Raw genomic sequence first — 25,201 nt, forward strand, 5'->3', positions numbered from 1 at the left:
AATTACGGGCCTGGTCATACATGGGTCCCCGCTTCTATTTCCAGGGTCACAGGTCCTCTATCCTATGAGGTAGCCCTGGACAACGGTCGTGTCCTGCGTCGGCACATCGACCAACTCCGCCCTAGGCGGGATCTTTCAGATGAGACTCCTGGGTCTTTTCCAGGGGGGAGGAGGACCCTTTAGAGCAAAGGGAGGGGCACGAGCTGCTGCCCACCTCCAATGATGGAGCCACAAATGGCCCATTCCAGGATTCCGCGAGTGCCCCAAACAGGAATTCTAAGAGCCTATCCAACTACCAGGCATTCACGCCTACTCCAGCCAGGGAGTCACCCCGGGGTACAATCACTATTCACCTGCACAGCACAGTACTCCAGTCAGGGAGGATACCCGGGAGCATCCCAATAAATCATACCCCGCAAGAGAGCTGGCACATAATCTCCAGAGTTGGCCTGACCTTACCCCAAGTCCTACAGGGGGTCAAACATACAGGGAGGTGGTTGAGGAACCAAGTCCCGACCGCAACACCTCTAGCCCAAATCAGGGAGTAACTGAGTTTTGGGAAGGTACAGAAACCCACACGAGCCCAGACACAGAACGGGGTTTAGGGAATGGACAGCCTCCTGACAGGTCTTGGACGGACCTAGGAGGTTCTACAGAGACGCCCAGCAGTGGCTATCACTTCAAGGGGCCCGAGGGCCTACAGCTAGGCAGGTCAACCAGGTCACAAAGTGACAGAAGCCCTAGCCTGACGAGCCCGGTGGGCGAGCAAGCAGGCCGGGCATTGGGGCACAGTCCTTGGGAGGCACCAAGGCATGATAAGGAGAACAGGCTCACGTCTCCCCTCAGTCAGGGAACACCTGTCAGAAACCCAGAGCTGAGAAGGTCACAGAGAGCAAGGAAATCTCCTAAATACTTAGAGGATTACATAACATTGCTGGCCAAACAACAGCCAGTAAACAGTAGGAGCACTGGGGAGTAGAACACTGCATCAAGAAATAATTGTATGTTGGTAGTAGTCTTAGCCCGGGGGAAAGGGGTGTTATGTCCCGAGCCATGCAAACGGGCTCGGGGCGTTTACAGGCAGTCCTGGGCAGGTGCAAGCTGCCCGGGACCAGACAGGCTGTCGCCAGCGCCTGTGCGCATGCGCGGGTGCTGGCGCGGGAAAAGTAACACATTGACCCGGGAACTGCCTATATAAGAGGCTGGGAGCTTTTGGGCGTTGCTGAAGCCTTCACCTGTAAGCTGAACACAGAATAAAAGAAACTTGAGAACTACAACTGCTTCTCGCGTCTGCTTTTCGCCAAGGACTCAACATATACCATTCATTTTTATTTACGATGAAAGATATTGTATTTTTATTTCACTACATCATTTCAAAGAAGAGAACAGACCAAACAATTGCTGAAACTGGAAGCACATTTAAAAAGGAAGGTACATACTAAATATTTCGGAAAACAGAGGTGCTAATTTTTTCTTTCATTAAATATTTCCCAAAACCTTGTGTCTTTTTTGTTTAATTTTGGGCCATCAGATTAACTAATATAAAACAAGTGTGAGAGAAAATTTTCCAAGTGAATATATTCCTTGATAGTTTTCACATAGTTCAACCCAATCCAGTTTGATCCAGTTCCGTCCAATCTGTTGCAATTGAACCAAATCCAATCAAATTGTTTTGTTTTTGAGCTATTCAAAGAGCCAACTAAAAATCCACTATAAATATTTTACAACTTGTTGTTTTTCTTGTTCCCATCCCCTTTTCATATTGTCATCTTTTTCCCAGCCTTTGCTCTGTCCTTCTAAGAACCCTGCCTAGGGCCTCCTTCACCTGATGGTTCCTCAGAGAGTAGATCATGGGATTGAGAAAGGGCGTAACGGCAGTGTAGAAGACAGTGACTATTTTAGCGGCAAGTGACTGACTTTTCCCACCTGGAGTTACATACATTCCTGCCACCGAACCATAGAAAAGGGTCACCACTACAACATGGAAGGATATGGTGGAGAAGGCTTTCTTCCTGCTACTTTGATTAGAGGATTTGATCAGTGTGACAACTATAATGCCATAGGAAACAGCTACAAAGATTAAGTTGCCCAATATGATGAAAATATTCATGGAAAAAAGGATAAGTGGAACATTTCCAAGTGGAGGACAAGCTAAGGACAAGAGCCCTTGATCACACAAAAAGTGGTCGGAGACATTGGGGCCGCAGAAAGACAGCCTAGAGATCAAAGTTATTGGGACAGCATATACCAAAAAGCCAGCCATCCAACAACTAGCCACAAGCTTGGAGCAATTCTTTGGAGACATAATTGTTGGATAATAGAGTGGGTGGCAAATGGCCAGATAGCGATCCAAGGCCATGGTTGAGAGGAAGAAGGCTTCAGTGCTGCCGAGGGAGTAGAAAATGTAGAACTGTATGAAACAGGCTTGGAAGGAAATGATCCCTTGAGGGGAAGCCAGATCAAAGAGCATGCGGGGCATGGTGGTGGTCACATAGCAGATTTCCAGCAGGGAGAAGCTTCCCAAAAAGTTATACATGGGGAGCTGTGCTAATTGCACATCTACATGCACCAGCATGATAATAATGGCATTCTCAGCCAAAGTGCTGATGTAGACAATAGTAAAAAGAATAAGAAGAAAGAAACGTTTTTGTTGTCCGCTCTCCAAGCCTAGCAAAATGAATTCCTGGACTGTGGTCCTATTGGTCAGCTCCATCTGGAATCGAATAAGAATTATACATTGTTAAAGATTGTCAAATATATCAATATAATTCGGACAAATTTCTAAAATGTCTGATTGTGGGATTACCAAATTCAGAACAAATGGTTTGGCAATGTGGATCTCTTCTAACGGTGTCATTAAAAATGTTCAAGAACAGTCCCAATGCCTTCTATCGCTGGACCCTTTCCAATAATATTATGAAAGCATAAAGTGAATGGAATTGCACTTTATATTAGAAATAAATACATTGAATAGCATTCAGTAGAAACTGAATGCTATTATATCATTCACATAGCTGCCTTGAACAAAATGTTTAAACTGCACCAAACCTCAGATGGCTTCATCGCATCTACAGCCAAGTACTATAATCCATTTTTTATAATTTAAAACTGTGCTTTTCAACTTCGAGAACTTTAAGATGTGTGGATTCTAACTTCCTAAATTCTGCCTGGGGAATTCTAGACTTGAAGTCCACACATTTCAAAGTGTTGAGAAGCACTGTTCAGAATAAAAAACACATGGTAAGAAACATCTGTTGACATCTATTGATAGATGGATCCTCACTAATATGATAGCATGGAACAGAAGTAAACATAGACGACAACAGTGTATGGACTATAGATTTAGGGAAAGATAGTGCCTTTGATTACAACTGACGTTGAACACAAAGATGGGGAAGACACAAAGTTCTGCATGCTTATAGATGAGCTAATCCCCTGGAATGGCTACATTGATACACTGAATGACAGTGCCTAAATTTAAATCCAAGTGTGTCTATGATGTTGCCACCATTCTTGCTTCTCAGCATGTCAACGCACTAGGGGAAGGAGGGGGGGAAATGGAATGCAGGCTCCAGACAACAAGAAATCAGCCTGTGTGAACCAAGGACGTTTCAGCAGATTTCTGCTTACCCACCTAGACATTTTCTCATAACAATATTTTGACACTCGATTGGACAATGTGACCTGCACCAATAGGGGCAGGGAGAATTCTATATTTTAATTATAGTGGTTTGTGTGGGAAATAACCAGAGCTGGTTTTGCTGTAATCTGTGCCGAAATGATGTACTCAATAAAGTTTTGCATTAAGAGATTGGATTTCTAGATGGTGCTTGCTCGGTTGGGTTCATCAGTTGGAACCTTGACACCAAGATTTCCATTCCCATTCAATGCACTACCAACACCAACAGGAACAGAGCAGTTACATTTAAGGCATAACCAGACTTGTATCTTGTGCAGTGTAAGTTCAGACTTGACCTGACAGGCTGTCCAGGAAAGAGGAGTGAGGCAAGAACAAGAGAAGACCAATAAAAGGTTGACTGCCCAAAGTCAAATAATTTTCCATCTCCTTCCCTGGCTATCGTGGTGTTTTTCTAGTTATAAGGATATAGTCAGAAATATATTTCAACAGATTTAGGTCCAGATCTAATTTTACTTTCTTATAGGAGTACTGGAAGAAAATCCACTTAATGCAAGATGGCTACAACGCAATTTTGCTCAAGAAACCAGAACAACGGAGAGAATTAGATTAAGTGGGGAGCTCACAACATTCATTTCTCCCAAACTGCAGGCAGCAGGCACTAAACATGCCACATTAAAGAAAGGTGCAGTGACACTGCTGATCAAATTCAAGCTCTGCAGTACATTGCTAATAAACATATCGCTGTTTCCTAGTGTATTAAAAGTCCTTGTCCTGAATTGGGGAATTGCACAGTTAAATTAACAGTCATCCAACCTCTAGTTGAGCAGCTCTTAGGTGGACATTTTACTGACAGACAAGATAAATGACCTAGTCCCAGAATATAGGTGTACAATTTCAGTATCCTCCTCCATGCAACAATTTCCTTAGATGTATTTTAGTCTAAACATGGGAAATGAATTACCACATAGAATAGAATAGAATAGAATAGAATAGAATAGAATAGAATAGAATAGAATAGAATAGAATAGAATAGAATAGAATAGACAGAGTTGTAAGGGACATTGTAGGTCATCTAGTCCAACCCCCCCACCCAAGCAGGAGACTGTACACCATTTCTGATCGATGGCTGTCCAGTCTCTTCTTGAAAGCTCCCAGTGATGAAGCTCCCACAACTTCTGAAGGCAATCTGTTCCACTGATTGATTGTTCTCACTGTCAGTACATTTCTCCTTATTTCTAGGTTGAATCACTTCTTGATCAGTTTCCATCCATTATTCCTTGTCTGTTCTTCAGGTGCTTTGGAAAATAAGTTGACCCCCTCCATTCTGTGACAGCCCCTCAAATATTGGAACACTGTTATCAGGTCTCTGCTGGTCCTTCTCTTCACTAGACTAGCCATGCCCAGTTCCTATAACCATTCTTCATATGCTTTAGCCTCCAAGGGAAGATGACTTTAATTGTTTCTAAACTGAGCTATCTCTCAAAGACTTTGAAAACCTATAGTAAATATTAAAGCTGCTTTCTCTCCAGGAGGATTATGGCCACGTACCTTAGCTCTGCTCCTTCATCCATAGGACAGGGATGTGTGGTAGAATCCTTGTTGTTCCTCTCAGCTCCAAATGAGGGATCAGACTGAGGCTGCCTTCCATAAAATTATCAATATGTGTCAGATCAGTATGAGCTAAGATTTTGAATTTGTACAAGCAAAATAGTTACAAGCCATCCAAATGAACAAATGCTATGGTGCCATCCAATCCCAATTCGGCTGTACTGGCAGATAAGAAGTCCTTTTTGTATTAAGCAAGAGCACGTTATCAAGCATGAATTTAAATATTGGTGTGAACAGGTTTGATGGTATGCCATCAAAAAGCCCCTGCCTCTCATTTATAACATCTTCTGGCAACACCAACACCTTATCTAGTAGGGTATTACAAATAGCTGCAAGCAATTAAAAACAAAAGAATACAAAAAAATGTTGCCTGGGAGCAATCAAGAGCAGCTGTCAGACTGAATGCCCAGGATAAATTTTGGAGACTTGTGGCAACAGGAATTTCTTGAGTGAAATGATTGGCAACCACTGGAAATTTCTTGAGCTTGAGTGAAATGATTGGCAACCACTGGTGGTTTCAGAAGGAGGCAATCTAATTAGGCAAATCAAACCTAGAAAGGTGCAAGAAGAGGATTAATGCAATTTGAATTCATAGAGGATCATTTTCCTAATGGCATCCTAGTTTCACTCTCCATTTACAGTGTAAAATCAGGTTTAAACAGTGTGTGTGTGTTTGCCTATGATTGTCAGCATTTTCACAAAGGAAAAAAAAAACTAAGTCTTATCAGCAAGCTAAATAACAACAACAACAACAACAACAACAACAACAACATCTGGCTGACTGTGCGATGATCCATAATAAAATTGGAAGGGACCTTGGAGGTTATCGAGTCCAACCGCCTGCTCAGGCAGGAAACCCTACACCATTTCAGACAGATGGCTGTCCAGGCTATTCTTAGAAACTTCCAGTGTTGGAGCATTCACCGCTTCTGGAGGCAGGTTGTTCCACTGGTTAATTGTTCTAACTGTCAGGAAGTTTCTCCTTAGTTCTAGGTTGCTTTTCTCCTTGATCAGTTTCCACCCATTGCTTCTTGTCCTGCTTTCAGGCGCTTTGGAGAATAGCTTGACTCCCTTTTCTTTGTGGCAGCCCCTGAGATATTGGAACACTGCTATCATGTCCCCCCTCGTCCTTCTCTTATTAGCTTATTTTACTGGTTTTAATGCTTATGCTAGAAGTTCCTAGAAATGGCAGGAGGGGGAAAATACCTTGACAGATGACCAGAATGGCCTTAGATCAAACCAGTCCTTGTGTGATCTGAACTCCATCTTTTACAATTTGATCCTAAAGTAACTTTGTCAATTGCTTCCACAGGATTTCATAGAAGGCTTTTGACTCTAGGGAAATCCTTTGGCAGAAACTCAAAATTGAGTTGAGCAAAAGCTAGCACTTGTGACGGTACCTAATTTGGGTAATGAAATGTCTACAAGAAAACAACCAAGCTCAGACAGCACCAAGGACACTTCAGTGAATAGTTATCTCCTCACTGCAAAGGTGGGATACTGTGAAGGGTCCTTGGTGCTCTCTGAGTTTGATTGTTTTCTTGCAGACGTTTCATTACCCAAACTAAGTAGGCACATTAGTGCTATTTTAGTTACCTAGTTTGGGTAATGAAACGTCTGCAAGAAAACAATCAAACTCAGAGAGCACCATGGATTCTTCCTTTCAACCCTGAGCTACAAATATTCTTTGGTGGGTAACTATGGCAACATTATGATTGTGGACTTCAATTTCCAGAATTCCTGAGCTACAGCCCACTCTTGCCTTATCCTCATGTTTTCATTACAGTATAACTATCAGGTCCCCAAATCCTTATTGTTTTCCCTGCATATGTGCTCTTGTTTTGGGGCCTGCTCTTCTGCTGGGGGGAGGGGGGAATTTGCTTTCGCTTGGGACAGTGTTTCACAACCTTGACAATTTTAAGGCATGTGGACTTCAACTCCCAGAATTCCACAGCCAGCATTGCTGGCTGTGGAATTCTGGGAGTTGAAGTCCACATGCCTTAAAATTGTCAAGGTTGAGAAACACTGGCTTGGGATAACTTTCGCTTTCTACTTTTCCTCTCCCGCCTCTATACACTCAGAAAGGAATGTATCTCCCTTATCAGGGAGACGGTTACAGAGAAACGAACTGGAGAAGACCTTGAGATGTGTGCCAACTATGCCAGTTACTCCCACATCGTGCCACCTGTGGATTGGCTGAATTTCAAATGGACATTATGACTTTGGTGGGAGGAGGAACATTGCTAGCTTAACTATACCGTTTAAGCAGGATTTTCCCCAGATCTTGCCTTGACTTCCCTACTGTCACTAACCCTTAATAAAAGTTTCCTTTTGAGACCATGCCTGTTTCAAGAGTTCTGCTTTCTTGGGTGGTTAGCTGAGGTGAGTCCTTACAATAACACCTATTGCAAGATAAAGTGCAACTGTGTAGAATCAACATCTTTCACGGTCAGTTCAAATAAGTAGACATGTAAATGTGGGTGTTTCTTTACTTCAATGGTGAAAAAAGTAAGGTTCTACATTTAGGCAAGAAAAACCAAATGTACAGGTATAGTATAGGGGGTACCTTGCTCAATAGTAGTAACTATGAGAGGGACCTCGGAGGCCTAGTGGACAATCACTTAAATATGAGCCAGCAGTGTGCTGCAGCTGCCAAAAAGGCCAACACAGTGCTAGGCTGCATTAACAGAGGGATAGAATCAAGATCACGTGAAGTATTAATACCACTTTACAATGCCTTGGTAAGGCCACACTTGGAATACTGCATCCAGTTTTGGTCACATGATGTAAAAAAGATGTTGAGACTCTAGAAAAAGTACAGAGAAGAGCAACAAAGATGATTAAGGGACTGGAGGATAAAGCATATGAGGAACGGCTGCTGGAATTGGGTATGTTTAGTTTAATGAAGAGAAGGACGAGGGGGGACATGATAGCAGTGTTCCAATACCTCAGGAGTTGCCACAAAGAAGAGGGAGTCAAGCTATTCTCCAAAGTGCCTGAAGGCAGGACAAGAAGCAATGGATGGAAACTAACTAAAGAGAGAAGCAACCTAGAACTAAGGAGAAACTTTCTGACAGTTAGAACAATTAACCAGTGGAACAACCTGCCTCCAGAAGTGGTGAATGCTCCAACACTGGAAGTTTCTAAGAAGAGACTGGACAGCCATTTGTCTGAAATGGTATAGGGTTTCCTGCCTGAGCAGGGCGTTGGACCAGATGACCTCCAAGATCCCTTCCAACTTTATTGTTATTATATTATAATTGTACCTCAAAACTAAAGAGGGTATTTAACTAGGGAAGAACATTTTCTCCTGATGTTCCTCCAGAAACCTTTCCCAGCAGTGGTCCTGGAGAAAGAAAAAGGAGGTCCAAGAAGTCCAGAGGTTCTAAGGAGGACAATTAAAGCTTTGACATTTTCTAGTAGGGAGCCTTCACTCCAAGTCAACTTTGGAATGATCCTCCCAGTGTTCTTCACTCATAGCTCCCAGGAATGTCCTCCCAATAAGAGAGCACAGCAGCAACTTAACAAGAACAGTTCATTTCTTGTGCCATTGTCTCCTTACAAAAACAAATTGGTCAGTAGCTATAGATCTTCCTGGCAATAGGCCATCATAGACAAATTGCATGGAGACTGTTGGTATTTTGGGAGGCAACAGCAAATTTAAGCATAGGACAACACCACTTTTATACATTGGGAAGGTTAAATCTCAGTATTGGATCATTCCAATCATCTCTTTTAATAATAGCAATGTTCTTTAATCTCTAGATCTCTTTTGTGAATAACAGAATAATGGAGTTGGAAGGGATCTTGGAGGTCTTCTAGTCCAACCTCCAGCTTAAGCAGGAAGCCCTATGATACCCTTTCAGACAAATGATTCACATGATTGAAATCCATCTTTAGGATTTTCGAGTATTTGTTCTACCTCTGCTTTTTCATTATCACAGTGGAGCATCTATTCCCCTTTCAACTTTGGCCTCCTACTTATTTAGATATTACTAAGAGGTCTCCTTTCTCCTCTTCATAAATTCAACCAAATATAATGAAATTAGGGAGGCCTGTTCAAAGTCTCATTCATCTAGTTCCACAGCACTCAGAAGATCACTTATGTTAAAAGGTTAATTTCATGGGCTTTTAAAAAGTCAGTGGCAAACAGATGAGGACACGTGTCAGAGATGATGATGTGAAACTGTCATGATTTAGAGACAAATATCCATATATGCACACATGCACAATTGTTGCCTACCGGGACAGCCATACAGTATGATTCATCCTGCCATGAAGAGTAGACAATCTCTTTCATTTATAATGTTAGATATTGCGTTTTTATTTCACTAGGTGGTTTCAATGATCAGACCAGCCGGAACAGTGCTGAAATGGGAGGAACAGTTAAAAATGAAATTATATACTTAATATTTCAAGAAGCAAAAGTGGTCTTCTTTATTCTGTTATGTATTTGCCAAAAGCATTCGTGATTTATTTTGACCATGAGGTTAACAGGTGTAAAACAAGTGAGAGAATTTTTTTTCTTTATATTTTTTCATCCACTCCAATCCAATCCAGTTCATTCCATTCTAATCTAACGGAATTGAATCCAATCTATTTAATTATTCAGCTTTTAAGCTATTTAAAAACACAAATAAGGGCGGGGGGGAAGTCCACCATAAATATTATACAATTTGCTGATTCGTTTTCTCATTCTCAACCATTTTATATACATCATTTTTTCTCTCTCAGCCTTTGCTGCATCCTTCTCAGAAACCTGCCCAAAGCCTCCTTCACCTGATCGTTCCTCAGGCAGTAGATCATGGGGTTGAGAAAGGGTGTAACAGCAGTGTAGAAGACAGTGACTATTTTAGTGAGATGTGACTGACCATCCCCACCTGGAGCGACATACATTCCTGCCACAGAACAGTAGAAAAGGATCACCACCACCAGATGGAAGGATATAGTGGAGAAGGCTTTCTTCCTGCTGTGTTGGTTAGAGGATTTAATCACTGTGACAATTATAATGCCATAGGAAATAGTGACAAAGACAAAGTTGCCCAATATAATAAAAAAATTCATGGAAATCTGGCTGATAAAAGAAACATTTTTAAAAGGCGGGCAAGCCAGGGATAGGAGGCCTTGATCACACACAAAGTTGTCAATGAGATTGGAGCCACAGAAGGAGAGTCTGGAAATCAAAGTCACTGGGACAGCATAGCTCAAGAACCCAGCAATCCAGCAACCAGCTATAAGTTTGGAACAGTTTCTTGTAGACATAATTGTTGGGTAGCGGAATGGGTGGCAAATGGCTAAATAGCGATCCAAGGCCATGGCTGAAAGGAAGAAGCATTCAGTGCTGCCAAATGAGAAGAAAACGTAGAACTGAAGGAAACAGTCTTGGAAGGAGATGATCCCTTGAGGAGAAGCCAGATCAAAGATCATACGGGGCATGGTGGTGGTCACGTAGCACATTTCCAACCAGGAGAAATTTCCCAAGAGGATGTACATGGGCAGCTGAGATAAGTGGTCATCTACATGTACCAGAGTGATAATAGTGGTGTTTTCAATCAAAGTTATTATGTAAGTAAAACTAAAAAGGATAAGTAGGTAGAATCGCCATTGCTGCCCACTCTCCAAACCCAGTAAAACGAATTCATGGACTGTGGTCTCATTGGCCAGATCCATCTGGAATCAAATAGAAAGAAAACAAAGTTCTACACTGTTAAAGAAGTACTATTCACAAATGTTTCTATCCATGATCTAAACATTCTTAAATGTGGAACGACCGGAATTGATGGTTTAATTTATTTAATCTAAGTGCCAGCTGATTATGAATCACTTTGGTAGCAAGAAGGAATTGTTCTGACCCTGCTCATCTACTCTCTGAAGTTACTCTTGAATAAGAATCTTTCAAGAATGATGGAGTATAGTCAACAGATTAGAGAGGGAACCTTTCACAGGATATCCTGTATCAATGTGAAAAATAAAAAAGAAACTCATTGTTGGCAGTCTCTTCTTCAACTGAATTCCTTTTAAGATTATTACTAGAGTATCATAGAAACACGACAATAACTGCTATAGGTACATCATTCTCACAACTTTCTTGACCTAAATATTTGAACTCAGAGTTATGCAATACTGTATAATTCTGAGCACTGAAACACATCCCATCAATAGCCAAAGTAAAATATTTCACATAGCATAAAATATAGATGAAACAAGAGATGATAAATACTCTTACCTCTTCAAAGTGGGTTATACAGACAAACCAAAACTATGAATATTAATACTAATTTTATTCTAAGGTTATAGTAATATAAACTTGCAATCCTGAATATCCTCCTTCTCCTTATCTTCATCAGGTCCTGTCTGGGTCGCTTTCTCAAATTGCATTTCTACTTTCCCCCTCAAACTTCTTCTATCTCACCATTGTCTTGGTGGTGGGTCTTCCTTTGGTTATTGCGGGTTGTATCTTCTTCGCATATAGATACAGACCTAGAGTTGCCTTGTAACAAGCAACAGCGCCAAACATGGATGATAACAGGGCATGAATTCAAATTGATGCTAGGGATGCGCCTTTCATTTCAACTGAAGCTGAACTCAAAGATAATGAGGGGGAAGACAAAAGAACTAAATCTTGGGAAGGAGCTGCCACAGTGTAAGAAGGAAGAGCACCTGCATTTAGACTCCATAGAAAACTCCAGAGGTGCTGAGACAGAGAAAAGCAGGTTCAAAGCACTATGAACATCAACAGGAACACAGAAATTAAAATGGGGCATCTCACAGCTTGTGCTTTATGGGCTGTAAGCTCAGGCTTGATCTGAGAAGCTGTGTTGGAAAGAGGAATGAGGCAAAAACAAGAGAGGGTCAAGAAAAGATAAGCAATTGCCCCAGGTCAAAATCTTTCCCCTTACTACCCTGAGTCATTTAGTAAATCTGCCAGTACAGTAGTCAAATTTAAAGTGAGTCTCTTCAGCCACACTAGTGCCCCAGGGCAGAATTCTACATTATCTATTAAACAATAAAAGTTTGTGAGACTGTGGGGGTAGCACTTTACTGATGGACAGATCAAATGACCCAGCTCAGAAATTTAGATGTAGAATTTCAGCATCAGCACCATCCCCACTCTATCTCCTTATCTGGCTGTCATGGAGTTTCTCTGGTTATAAGGATATGTCCCCAGATATATTTGATCAGATCTACAGTAGCTTCCAATCTAATTGAATTTTCTTATAGGAGATCTGGAGGAATGGGCAACTAATAGGACAGTAGATGGCTATAATTCAATTTTGCTCAATGAAACCAGAAACAGGGAAAGTGTTAGATTAAATAGGAAGCTCCCAACATTCATTTTTTCCCCCAAATTGCAAGCATCATTCAATAAACCTGACACTTTTAAGAGAGGTGGTCAAGTTCTGCAATACATTGCTGATAAACACCTCCCTCTCGCCTAGTGGATTAAAAATCTATGTTCTGGAAGTAACACAGGTAAACTAAAAACCATGTAGCTAGGGGCTTAGCACCTCTTAGGTAGAGATTTTACTGATAGGAAAGACCAAATGACCCAGACCAAGAATTTACATGTAGAATTTCAGCACCATCCTCTTATTCAACAGCTCCTTTTGATCAACTTTTGTTGCTGGATCCATACATAGCTATTTCTCAAAGACTTTGAATGCCTCTAGTAAATATTAATGCTGCTTTCTCTCCACTTACCATTAGCCCCACTCTTTGACTCAGAGGACAGCGATCAGGCTGAGACTGGCTTGGATTGGTCAAAAATCATTAGAAGCCACCCCAATTTTTATTTTAAAGTGCTATGCTGCCAGAAGATCCTGATTGGGCTCTACTGACAAAGAACAAGTCCTTTTTGCATTAAGCACAAGCATGTTCTCCAACATGGACCAAAACATCGATGTGAACAGGCCTATTTGTGTTCAAGAATAAAGCGACTATCTTCATTTATACCATCTACTAGCAACATCAATTGAACACTCCTTATCCAGTAAAGCATTATAAAGAATACAGAAGGTGCTGGATGAAGTCCAGAGCAGTTGTCAAGGTGATGTCCTGGATAAATTTTGGAGATTTTCAGGAACAGGAATTCCCTAGGCTCATGTTAAATGATGTCAATGGAATTAAACCTATGGGTTTATGAGATAAACTAATTAGACCATTCAAATCCAGAAAAAGAGATTCTGTGACATTTGAATTGGCAGGGGATTATTTTGCCTGGTGAGGAAACTGACCCTGGATTCACTCTTCACTATGAAAGATCAGCTGATATACTCCAAGTGCAGAAGGGGGTTACCAAAATTGTCAGCATTTCCATGAACAGAAAGAAAGATAGTTCCCTTAACCAGCTCTTGACCATCAAACTAAGTGCTTCTTGCAAGTTTTATTCAAATACTTTTATCTTATTTTACTGATTTGTATATTCATTTTTGACTGGCTGAACTGTCATCTTCTTGCCCTCGTATTACAGCATAGCACCTAGTGGAAGATAAACTGCAAATAGAATGGCACAATTGAACCCTAAATTTTACGACCTTTCTTGCCACAGTTGTTAAGTGAATCCCTATAATGGTTAAGTCAGTAACATGGTAGTTAAATGAATCTGGCTTCCTCTTTAAGTTTGCTTGTCAGAAGGTACTTCATAGTAGTTGGAGGTTTTGAAGGGGGAAGAATTACCATGTTTCCCCAAAATTAAGCTGGTCTTATATTATTTTTTTTGCCTCCAGAAGAGGCACTAGGTCTTAATTTCAGAGAATGTCTTACCTTAGGATCACCACAGCCAGGCCTCCCACACCCTGACACCTGTCATGTTGCTGCTTGACTTCTGCAGCCACTTGCTGCCACTTGTGGCCGGACACCATGTGGCACATTGCACCATTGCCACTCCTCCCAGCAGGATGCTGCATGGTGCTTTGCCCCCTTTCTGCTCCTCCCGGCAGGCCGCTGCATGGTGCTTTTCCCCCTTTCTGCTCCTCCCAGCAGGATGCCGCATGGTGCTTTACGCCATTTCTGCTCCTCCCAGAAGGATGCTGCATGACTCTTTGGGCCATTTCCACAGCAGAAATGGCCTGAAGTGTCACGTGGCCTCCTGACACAAGCAATAAAAGTGACCTGAAGCATGCAAGCAGCAGAAGCGGCCTAAAGCACACAAGCAGCGGAAATGGCCCAAAGTGCCATGTGGCATCCTTCTGGGAGGAGCTGCAATGGTGCAATGTGCCACATGGCATCTGGCCACAAATAGCAGCAAGCGGCCATAAAGAAGTCAAGTAGCGGCGCAACAGGTGTTAGAGTGAGGGAGGCCTGGTTATGGTGGTCCTACCAGTAAGGTAAGTGGGTGCGGGGCGTGTGGGGCACCTTCACCTCCCTTACCCCCACCCTAGCTTGATTTTTAGGGGTGCGCCTCACCCCAAAACTAGGGCTTACTTTTGGAGTAGGGCTTATATTAGGCCCAAGCCCAAAAATCAAGCTAGGGCTTACTATTGGGCTGAGTCTAACTTTCAGGGAAACATGTGTGGAAAGTCTATATAGAAAGATGAAGGAAGCTAATTATACCAATATTAGTTATTTGAAAGATCTATGAAGCTTGAATGTCTTGTTTTGGGAGATCAAGGAAGGATCGACTTAAACAATGTAAAATATTTTTCTGTGATCGTAAAATAAGATTAGTGAAAATTTTGTCTTTGTGTGGATATGTATTGGACATCTCAGAGTATGACAATGGAGAAGTTAGAATTTAACCCATAAATATTGCACTATTTAAAGACGTAAATTTATTTGAAGGTTTAAAGGCAGCCTGGGTTCAAGACCCAAGCGTCGCATGACAGGGTGAGCTCCCATCCCTGCCTCAGCTCCTGCCAACCTAGCAGTTCAAAAGAATGTAAATGCAAGTAGATAAATAGGTACCACTTTGAGGGGAAGGTAGCAACATTCCATATGCAGCAGCGTATAGTGATGTGGGCCACATTATCGGAGAAGTGTTTTCAGACAACACTGGCTCCCTCAGCTAAGAAACAGAGATGAGCACCATTCCCTAGAGTCAGACAGGGGAAACCCTTACCTTTGCCTTTATTGCCCTATTAATGTTGCATTTTGAATTGAGAATAATAGGATTGTAAATAAGAATTTGGATCAATCATCTGAAAATTAGAACACCTATGTTCCTCTTGGTTAAGTTCCTTGTACTTGAAATCTACTTTAAAAAATGAGAATTTTCTAAAAGGATTTACAACACTGGTATTGAAGGTTGATTAGATTTCTCCTTTCCATTCCTTTTATCACGATGTGATGTTTTTTCTCAGCCATCCCTCCATTCTTCTCAGCAACCTGTCTATGGCCTCCTTCATCTGATTGTTCCTCAGACAGTAGATCATGGGATTGAGAAAGGGCGTAACGGCAGTGAAGAAGACAGTGACGATTTTAGTGACCTGTGACTGACCACCCCCACTTGGAGTTCCATACATTCCTGCCACAGAACCATAGAAAAGGGTCACCACCATGAGGTGAAAGGATATGGTGGAGAAAGCTTTCTTCCTGCTACTTTGGTTAGAGGATTTGATCAGTGTGACAATTATAATGCCATAGGAAATAGTTACAAAGATTAGGTTGCCTGATATGATGAAAATATTCATGAAAAAAAGGATATGCAGAATATTTCCAAATGGAGGGCAAGCTAAGGACAGAATGGCTTGATCACACAGAAAGTGGTCAGAGACATTGGGGCCACAGAAAGACAGCCTAGAGATCAAAATTATTGGCACAATGTATACCAAAAAGCCAACTATCCAGCAACTAGCCACAAGCTTGGAACAGTTCTTTGGAGACATAATTAATGGATAATAGAGTGGGTGACAGATGGCCAGATAGCGATCTAAGGCCATGGCTGAGAGAAAGAAGTCTTCAGTGGTACCAAGTGAGTAGAACAGATAAAACTGTATGAAACAGGCTTGGACGGTGATGATCCCTTGAGGAGAAGCTAGATCGAAGAGCATACGGGGCATGGTAGTGGTCACATAGCAGATCTCCAGCAGGGAGAAGTTTCCCAAAAAGTTATACATGGGGAGCTGTGCTAATTGTGCATCTACATGCACCAGCATGATAATAATGGCATTCTCAGCCAAAGTGCTGATGTAGATAATAGTAAAAAGAATAAGAAGGAAGAAACGTTTGTGTTGTCCACTCTCCAAGCCTAGCAAAATGAATTCCTGGACGGTAGTTCCATTGGTCAGCTCCATCTGGAATCAGGAAAAAGAATCAGGATAAAATATTCTTACAATTCACAAATATATCTATTTCCACAACGGATTTAAAAATGGCAGAATACAGAACTATCAAATCAACAAAAAGGAAATGTTCTGGGTTTGCTTATCTCGTCTAAGGGGGTCCTTAAGCAAATGCTCTTCAAGAATGTTGAAGAATGAAGAGCAGATTAGAGAACCTTATAGATAATTCTATCACTGAAAAATCAAAAGGATTATTCATCAACTTGAATAATAAAATACAAGCTCCTTTTAGTTTCTTATGTCACTGAAACCTTTTCACTGTTATTATTTAGTATCATACAAATTAAAAAATAATTGCTATGAGTATATCATCCACACAGTTATATAGACCTAAATATTTGACTTCTGTACCAACTTCTGTTTCATCATATCAATAGCCAAAGTAGAGTGTTCCCTATGCCTAGTAGATGAAACACATAGGAGAAGATATATTTCAGTAGATGCAGGTTTAGAACTGTCTCTCTTAATATCACAGCAGGTGACCGAAGAAAACTTGGAGGACAACATGGTGTGGCTGGAGATGTTTCCAAAGGAAGCTCCTTTGCTTACAACTTAGGCTGGACTCAGAGATGTAGATGTAGAGGGGAAGAAACAAAGCTTTGTGGGCTGATAGAAGAGCTAAACTCCAGAAAGGAGCTGTCATCACACAATGGATGACAGCATCAGTAATTAAACCTAGGAGAGAAGTTCAGTCTTCCAGGATAATGAGTCAGAATCTTTCCACTCAATGCACTATGAACATCAAGTTCTCACAGGTCAGATTGGCAGAGAATCTAATTTCAGTGCAACCCAGATGTCTGGTATTTATCTCCTGTGAGATGTAATCTCAGGCTTCACATGAGAAACTGTTCTGGAAAGAGGAATGAGACAAGACAAAGAGTGGGTCAAGGAAAGATTAGCAGCTGCCTGGAATAAAGCATCTCTCCAGATATGTCCTCAAACAGCTTTGGTGAACGAGTGCATTTCTTTAGTCACACTAATGCACCACAGCAAAATCCTACTATTAACCATGAGAGTTTGTGAGACAGTGGGAGCAACACCTTTGACCCCATTTCATCTCCTTGCCTTGCTACTCTGGAATTTCTCCAGAGATATCCCAAAAGTGCTTTTCCAAAAGGCAACTGGACTTTTTTTTTTCTTTGAAGAAGCTTTTGGGATGAGAAGCAAAACATTTAAAAAAAAACCCCACACAAGAAAGTCCAGTTGCCTTTTGCAAAAGCACCTTTGAAGACAACCACGACCTGGATGATTGAAAATGTCCATAGACATTTCTTCAGAGATATATTTGATAAGCTTTAGTTCCAAATTTGATTTTAGTTTCTTATAGGAGATCTGGAAGAAAGAGAACACCATGCTAGATGGATATTACTATATTTTGCTCAAGGAAGCAGGGAACAGGGAAAGAGCTAGATTAAGTGAGGAATTCACAATATTTATTTCTCCCAAATTTCCCATTTATGAAACTTGCCATATTTAAGAGGGGTGGCAATGATATTGCTGATCAAATTCTGCAGTATATTGATGGTAAAGGACTCTCTCCTTCCCAGGCGAGTAAAGATCTATAGCCTGGATTAAGATGTAACAAGGTTAAACTAATAAACATCCAGCCTGTAGCTCCAATAGAGACTAACAGGAAAGGAGAAATGAACCAGCCCTAGAATTTAGATGTAGAATTTCAGCATCTTCCTCCATGCAACAGTCTAGTTTAATGAAAATAAGGACTAGGGGTGACTTGATAGCAGTGTTCCAATATCTAAGGGGTTCCACAAAGAAGGGAGGGTCAACCTATTCTGAAGGAAGGACAAGAAGCAATGGATGGAAACTCATCAAGGAGAGCACCTAAAACTAAGGAGAAATTTCCTGACAGTTAGAACAATTAATCAATGGAATGACTCACTTCCAGAAGTTGTGGGTCAAACACTAGAGGTTTCTAAGAAGAGACCGGACAACCTTTTGTCTGAAATGGTATAGAGTTTCCTGCTTGAGCAGGGAGTTGGACTAGAAGACCTCCAAGGTCCCTTCCAATTCTGTTATTCTGTTACTCTAATCCAAAAATGGGAAATGAAACATCACAACACAATTCATGGTGCAATTTACCAGCCAAAGGGATGTCTTCATTTTAATTGAAAGAGGCTGTAGGAATGGAATAGATCAAGGGGAGTAACATTGGGGACTGGATCTAAACTGAACACCATATAGAGGCATCCCTCAGAAACATTTAAAGTCTCTGGTAAATGTTATTGTTAGGCAGCTAATGATCACTTACCATTAGCTCTGTTTCTTCTCCAGAGGACAGGGATGTGTGGTGGAGTCCTTAATGTTCCTCTCAACTGAGGAATCGAGCCGAGGCTGCCTTGCATAAGACAGTCAACCAAACTGAGATCAAACTCAGCATTACAAACCGACCCAATGAAGAAATATCTTGGTTCTATGCGATCCTACCATACTGGGTCATACTGGAGAATAACAAGTCATTTTTTGCAATAAGCAAGACCATGTTACGCCACACGGATCAAAATATTGGTGCAAACGGGGTTATTTGGTTGGAAGATAATGATCATTGTGTATCATTATAGCATCATTATGTATCATTACAGCATCCACTGGCAATCCCAGATGAACAGTTCTTATCAAGTAGAGGAGTAGACGTTGTTAGTAATTTTTTAAAAAAATTAGAATACAAAGGAGGATTCCTGGAGGCAATCAAGAGCAGTTGTAAGAATTGGATAAATGAACCTTGGATAAATAGTAAGAGGAAGTCCCTGGCCACCAGTCCTTCCTTCTCTCCTAATCAAGGAGAGAAGCAACCCACAACTAAGGAGAAACTTCCTGACAGTTAAAACAATTAACCAGTGGAACAACCTGCCTCCAGAAGCAGTGAGTGCTCCAACCCTGGAAGTTTTTAAGAAGAGACTGGACAGCCATTTGTCTGAAATGGTATAGGGCTTCATGCCTGAGCAGGGGATTGGACTAGATGACCTCCAAGGTCCCTTCCAACTTTACTACTATTACTATTACTATTACTAATTAGGAAAATCGAACTTACAATCAAAAGGTTCCCAAAGGAGATTTAGTGCCTTCTGCATTTACAGAAAAATGTTATGCCCAGGGTGGGGGGTGCCCAATCATGATTTTATTCTTCACTTACAGTAAAAAAAATCAGCCTCTGTGCTCTAAGAATGGGATTTGAAATAATAATAATAATAATAATAATAATAATAATAATAATAAGAAAGAAGAAGAAGAAGAAGAAGAAGAAGAAGAAGAAGAAGAAGAAGAAGAAGAAGAAGAAGAAGAAGAAGAAGAAGAAGAAGAAGAAGAAGAAGAAGAAGAAGAAGAATAAGAAGAAGAAGAAGAAGAAGAAGAAGAAGAAGAAGAAGAAGAAGAAGAAGAAGAAGTATAATTATATCAGGAAGGCTTACTAACTACTGGAGAGACCAAACTGGCCTACAAGAAAGACCAAATGAAGAACAGAATAGAGGCATGGGAAGACAAAGCACTACATGGCCAATACATGAAAAAAATAGCTGGGAAAGCAGATAATAATAAGACCTGGCAATGGCTAAGAGCAGGAAAATTGAAGAAAGAGACCGAGGGACTAATTCTGGCTGCACAAGACCAAGCCTTAAGGACAAATGCATACAAAGTCAAAATTGAGAAGACAGCAACAGACAGTAAGTGCCGCCTATGCAAAGAAGCTGAAGAAACAGTGGACCACTTGGTAAGCTGTTGCAAGAAGATTGCACAAACTGATTACAAGCAGCGGCATGACAAAGTAGCAACAATGGTGCATTGGAAGATCTGCAAAAAATATCATTTGCCTGTAAGCAAAAACTGGTGGGATCATAAAATAGAGAAAGTCATAGAAAATGATAAAATTAAACTGCTCTGGGACTTCAGAATTCAAACAGACAAGCACCTGCAACATAACACCCCAGACTTAACAATTGTCGATAAGAAAGACAAAAAAGTCTGGATAGTGGACGTGGCAGTGCCTGGAGATAGCAGAATAGAAGAGAAAGAACTGGAGAAGATAACAAAATACAAAGACCTACAAATAGAAATAGAAAGACTGTGGCAAAAGCAAGCAAGGGTAGTACCAATAGTCATAGGCTCCTTGGGTGCAATCCCAAAACAACTGGAGCACCACTTGAACACCATTGGCATTGACAAATTCGCTATTAGTCAATTGCAAAAGGCGGCCTTATTAGGAACTGCTTCCATCCTGCGACGATATCTGTAATACCATCAAACATCCACATCTGCCTATCCCAGGTCCTGGGTAAGGACTCGATAGGTAGACAAAATGCCAAATCCAGTCTGAACATCTGGCTGACTGTGTGATGATCAATAATAATAATAATATAAGTGGACGTGGCAGTGCCTGGAGATAGCAGAATAGAAGAGAAAGAACTGGAGAAGATAACAAAATACAAAGACCTACAAATAGAAATAGAAAGACTGTGGCAAAAGCAAGCAAGGGTAGTACCAATAGTATAGGCTCCTTGGGTGCAATCCCAAAACAACTGGAGCACCACTTGAACACCATTGGCATTGACAAATTCGCTATTAGTCAATTGCAAAAGGCAGCCTTACTAGGAACTGCTTCCATCCTGCGACGATATCTGTAATACCATCAAACATCCACATCTGCCTATCCCAGGTCCTGGGTAAGGACTCGATAGGTAGACAAAATGCCAAATCCAGTCTGAACATCTGGCTGACTGTGCGATGATCCATAATAATAATAATAATAATAATAATAATAATAATAATAAAAAGGAAAAATGTGAAAACTGAAGGAATCAAGATGCCCCACGAAAATAACATTAAGAGTCTGGATGAGGAAGAGTACTACAAATACTTGGGTATCCTTCAAGCTGACAACATCAAGCACACTGAAGTCAAGAAAAAGATTAGAGGTGAATACATCAAGAGAGTGACGAAGATCTTAAAATCCAAACTCAATGGAGGAAATACCATAAAGGCAATCAACACCTGGGCAATCCCAGTCATTAGGTACACAGCTGGAATAGTGGACTGGACTCAAGCAGAACTAAAAGCAATGGATAGGCAGACCAGAAAAATAATGACAATGAATCATGCCCTTCATCCACGCAGTGACATTGATAGACTTTATCTACCAAGGCAAATAGGTGGGCGTGGAATGCTACAAGTACATCAGATGGTTGAAGAAGAAAAAATGGCTTTGGAAGAATATCTGAAGAACAATGATGAAGATGCACTGAAATTAGTATATCAGGAAGGCTTACTAACTACTGGAGAGACCAAACTGGCCTACAAGAAAGACCAAATGAAGAACAGAATAGAGGCATGGGAAGACAAAGCACTACATGGCCAATACATTAAAAAAATAGCTGGGAAAGCAGATAATAACAAGACCTGGCAATGGCTAAGAGCAGGAAAATTGAAGAAAGAGACCGAGGGACTAATTCTGGCTGCACAAGACCAAGCCTTAAGGACAAATGCATACAAAGTCAAAATTGAGAAGACAGCAACAGACAGTAAGTGCCGCCTATGCAAAGAAGCTGAAGAAACAGTGGACCACTTGGTAAGCTGTTGCAAGAAGATTGCACAGACTGATTACAAGCAGCGACATGACAAAGTAGCAACAATGGTGCATTGGAAGATCTGCAAAAAATATCATTTGCCTGTAAGCAAAAACTGGTGGGATCATAAAATAGAGAAAGTCATAGAAAATGATAAAATTAAACTGCTCTGGGACTTCAGAATTCAAACAGACAAGCACCTGCAACATAACACCCCAGACTTAACAATTGTCGATAAGAAAGACAAAAAAAGTCTGGATAGTGGACGTGGCAGTGCCTGGAGACAGCAGAATAGAAGAGAAAGAACTGGAGAAGATAACAAAATACAAAGACCTACAAATAGAAATAGAAAGACTGTGGCAAAAGCAAGCAAGGGTAGTACCAATAGTCATAGGCTCCTTGGGTGCAATCCCAAAACAACTGGAGCACCACTTGAACACCATTGGCATTGACAAATTTGCTATTAGTCAATTGCAAAAGGCGGCCTTACTAGGAACTGCTTCCATCCTGCGACGATATCTGTAATACCATCAAACATCCACATCTGCCTATCCCAGGTCCTGGGTAAGGACTCGATAGGTAGACAAAATGCCAAATCCAGTCTGAACATCTGGCTGACTGTGCGATGATTGATAATAATAATAATAATGTTGAAAGTGATCATAGAGGTCATCTAGTCCAATCCCCTGCTCAGGCATGAAGCCCTATACCATTTCAGACAAATGGCTGTCCAGTCTCTTCTTAAAAACTTCCAGGGTTGGAGCACTCACCGCTTCTGGAGGCAGGTTGTTCCACTGGTTAATTGTTTTAACTGTCAGGAAGTTTCTCCTTAGTTGTGGGTTGCTTCTCTCCTTGATTAGTTTCCATCCATTGCTTCTTGTCCTGCCTTCAGGCACTTTGGAAAATAGCTTGACTCCCTCTTCTTTGTGGCAGCTCCTGAGATATTGAAATACTGCTATCATGTCCCCCCTCGTCCTTCTCTTTATTAAACTAGACATACCCAATTCCAGCAGCCGTTCCTTATATGTTTTTGCCTCCAGTCCCCTAATCATCTTTGTTGCTCTTCTCTGTACTCTTTCTAGAGTCTCAACATCTTTTTTACATCATGTGACCAAAACTGGATGCAGTATTCCAAGTGTGGCCTTACCAAGGCATTGTAAAGTGGTATTAATACTTCACGTGATCTTGATTCTATCCCTCTGTTAATGCAGCCTAGCACTGTGTTGGCCTTTTTGGCAGCTGCAGCACACTGCTGGCTCATATTTAAGTGATTGTCCACTAGGACTCCGAGGTCCCTCTCACAGTTACTACTACTGAGCAAGGTATCCCCTATACCACAGGTCGGCAACCTGCGGCTCCGGAGCCGCATGCAGCTCTTTGAGCCTTCCCCTGTGGCTCCCAGCCTCCTCTGCCTTTGCAGAGAGAGACAAAGACAGAGAGAGGCAATTGCGTTTCCCTGCTTCTCTCTTTCTCTCTCTCTCTCTCTCTCTCTCTCTCTCTCTCTCTCTCTCTGTGTGTGTATGTTCATGTTTTGTGTGTGTGTATGTGTAAAAGAGAGTGCACTCACAGTGTTCTCGAGGAGCTGAAAAGCTTTCTGGGCGGAGCTCCTCCCTTTGCTAGTCTCTGCAGGAAGGAGGAAGCAGGAAGGGCAGGAGAGAGCTAGCTAGCCCAGCTAGGCTGACTCAGGAATTCTGGGAGTTGAAGTCCATGAGTCATAAAAGAGACGAGGTTGCTTACCCCTGAGTTTGTTGGACAACAGCTTGAAGCTTGCCAGGTGAGCAGCAGATAGAAGGGGGGGGAGAAAGAGAGAGAGGAAAAGAGGGAGGGGAGAGAGAGAGGAAAGAGAGAGAGAAAGAAAAAGAGTGGGGGAAGAGGAGTGGCAGACCAAGGGCAGATAGAGAGGGAGGGAGAGAGAGAGACACACACAGAGAGAGACCCTTTTGACATCTAAAATGAAGATAACACTGCATATATCCTTTTTTTACCTGTGCATGTAAGTAATTTTATTCTCTTAAAGCATTCTCTTGGTGATTATTGTTTTAATAGTATGGATATTCCCAAGAGTCATATTTTTACTTTTATTTTTCATGTGTGTGTGTGTATATATATATACATGTGTATACATATACATACATACATACATACACATACACACACACACACAGACACACCTATAATAAAGGTAAAAAAGGATATATGCAGTGTTATCTTCATTTTAGATATCAAAAGGGTTTTGCGGCTCCCCATGTTTTGTTTTTGGTGGAAAACGGGTCCAAGTGGCTCTTTGAGTGTTTTGGGTTGCCTATCCCTGCCCTATACTATACCTGTACATTTGGTTTTTCTTGCCTAAATGTAGAACCTTACTTTTTTCACCACTGAATTTCATTTTGTTAGATGGCGCCCAGTTTATCAGTATCTCTATGTGGCACAAGGAAGATAATTCCCATAAACTAGCAGTGGGCCATCAATCTATCTGCTTCTAGCAAGCTCTATTCAAACATTTGCTAGCCATAAACAAAAGCAAAGTTCTTAGCCCAGTGTGCCTTTGGCCAAAATAGGATCTGTGCCAGAAAGATAGATTAATACCTTTTTAATAATGTAATGGTAGTCCTTGATTTATGACCACAACTGAGCTCAAAATTTCTGTTGCTTAGTGAGACATTTGTTACGTGAGTGCTGCCCCATGTTATGACCTTTCTTGTTGTTAAGTGAATCACTGCAGCATCCCCACGGTCACATGAACAAAATTTTAGATGCTTGGTTACTGACTCATATTTGTGACGGTTGCAGTGTCCTGGGTTCATGTAATCACTTTGGGCGACCTGGCAAAGTTAAAAATGGGAAGCCAGATTCATTTCACAGCTGCATAAATAACTTAACAACTGCAGTGATTCACTTAGCAACTGTGACAAGAAAGGTCGTAAAATGGGGCAAAACTCAGTTAACAATTGCCTCGCTTAGCAACAGAACTTTTGGACTCAATTGTGATTGTAAGTTGAGGATTACCTGAACTAAAGTTCAAATTTCTGGGCATTCTGGGCATTACTGATTTTTATGCTTCTCCTGGAAATTCAGCCTGGAAATTGGCTGAAGACCTGTTCACA

The 25,201-nt window shown here is 41.3% G+C and overlaps 3 protein-coding genes across 5 annotated transcripts; all 3 read right to left on the bottom strand.

The window, feature by feature from the left end:
• Nucleotides 1-1,346: 1,346 nt before the first annotated feature.
• LOC120311006 (olfactory receptor 11G2-like) lies at nt 1,347-23,700 on the bottom strand. Of its 3 annotated transcripts, none has more exons than XM_039350083.1 (3): nt 23,665-23,700; nt 5,189-5,799; nt 1,347-2,713 (listed from the first exon to the last, which is right to left on the bottom strand). In XM_039350083.1, exon 3 carries the CDS (start codon nt 2,711-2,713, stop codon nt 1,766-1,768), a length of 948 nt encoding a protein of 315 aa, XP_039206017.1. In that variant the 5' UTR covers nt 5,189-5,799; nt 23,665-23,700; the 3' UTR covers nt 1,347-1,765. The 3 variants fall into 3 exon arrangements, with proteins under 3 accessions (XP_039206017.1, XP_039206016.1, XP_039206018.1); XM_039350082.1 differs by lacking the exon at nt 23,665-23,700 and adding an exon at nt 6,455-6,521; XM_039350084.1 differs by lacking the exon at nt 23,665-23,700 and adding an exon at nt 6,455-6,502 and having other exon boundaries at nt 5,189-5,281.
• Nucleotides 9,568-13,381, bottom strand: LOC120311005 (olfactory receptor 11G2-like). The gene is made up of 2 exons (XM_039350081.1): nt 12,950-13,381; nt 9,568-10,918 (listed from the first exon to the last, which is right to left on the bottom strand). The coding sequence occupies exons 1-2, from the start codon at nt 12,950-12,952 to the stop codon at nt 9,965-9,967; spliced, it is 957 nt and encodes a 318-aa protein (XP_039206015.1). The 5' UTR covers nt 12,953-13,381; the 3' UTR covers nt 9,568-9,964.
• On the bottom strand, nt 15,004-19,245 carry LOC120311004 (olfactory receptor 11G2-like). Its single transcript, XM_039350080.1, has 2 exons — nt 18,794-19,245; nt 15,004-16,479 (listed from the first exon to the last, which is right to left on the bottom strand). Exons 1-2 carry the CDS (start codon nt 18,794-18,796, stop codon nt 15,523-15,525), a joined length of 960 nt encoding a protein of 319 aa, XP_039206014.1. The 5' UTR covers nt 18,797-19,245; the 3' UTR covers nt 15,004-15,522.
• Nucleotides 23,701-25,201: the final 1,501 nt, after the last annotated feature.

The sequence above is a fragment of the Crotalus tigris genome, unplaced genomic scaffold (genome assembly GCF_016545835.1).
Source record: "Crotalus tigris isolate CLP2741 ecotype Arizona unplaced genomic scaffold, ASM1654583v1 scf7180000018306.2785112, whole genome shotgun sequence".
NCBI lineage: Eukaryota > Metazoa > Chordata > Lepidosauria > Squamata > Viperidae > Crotalus > Crotalus tigris.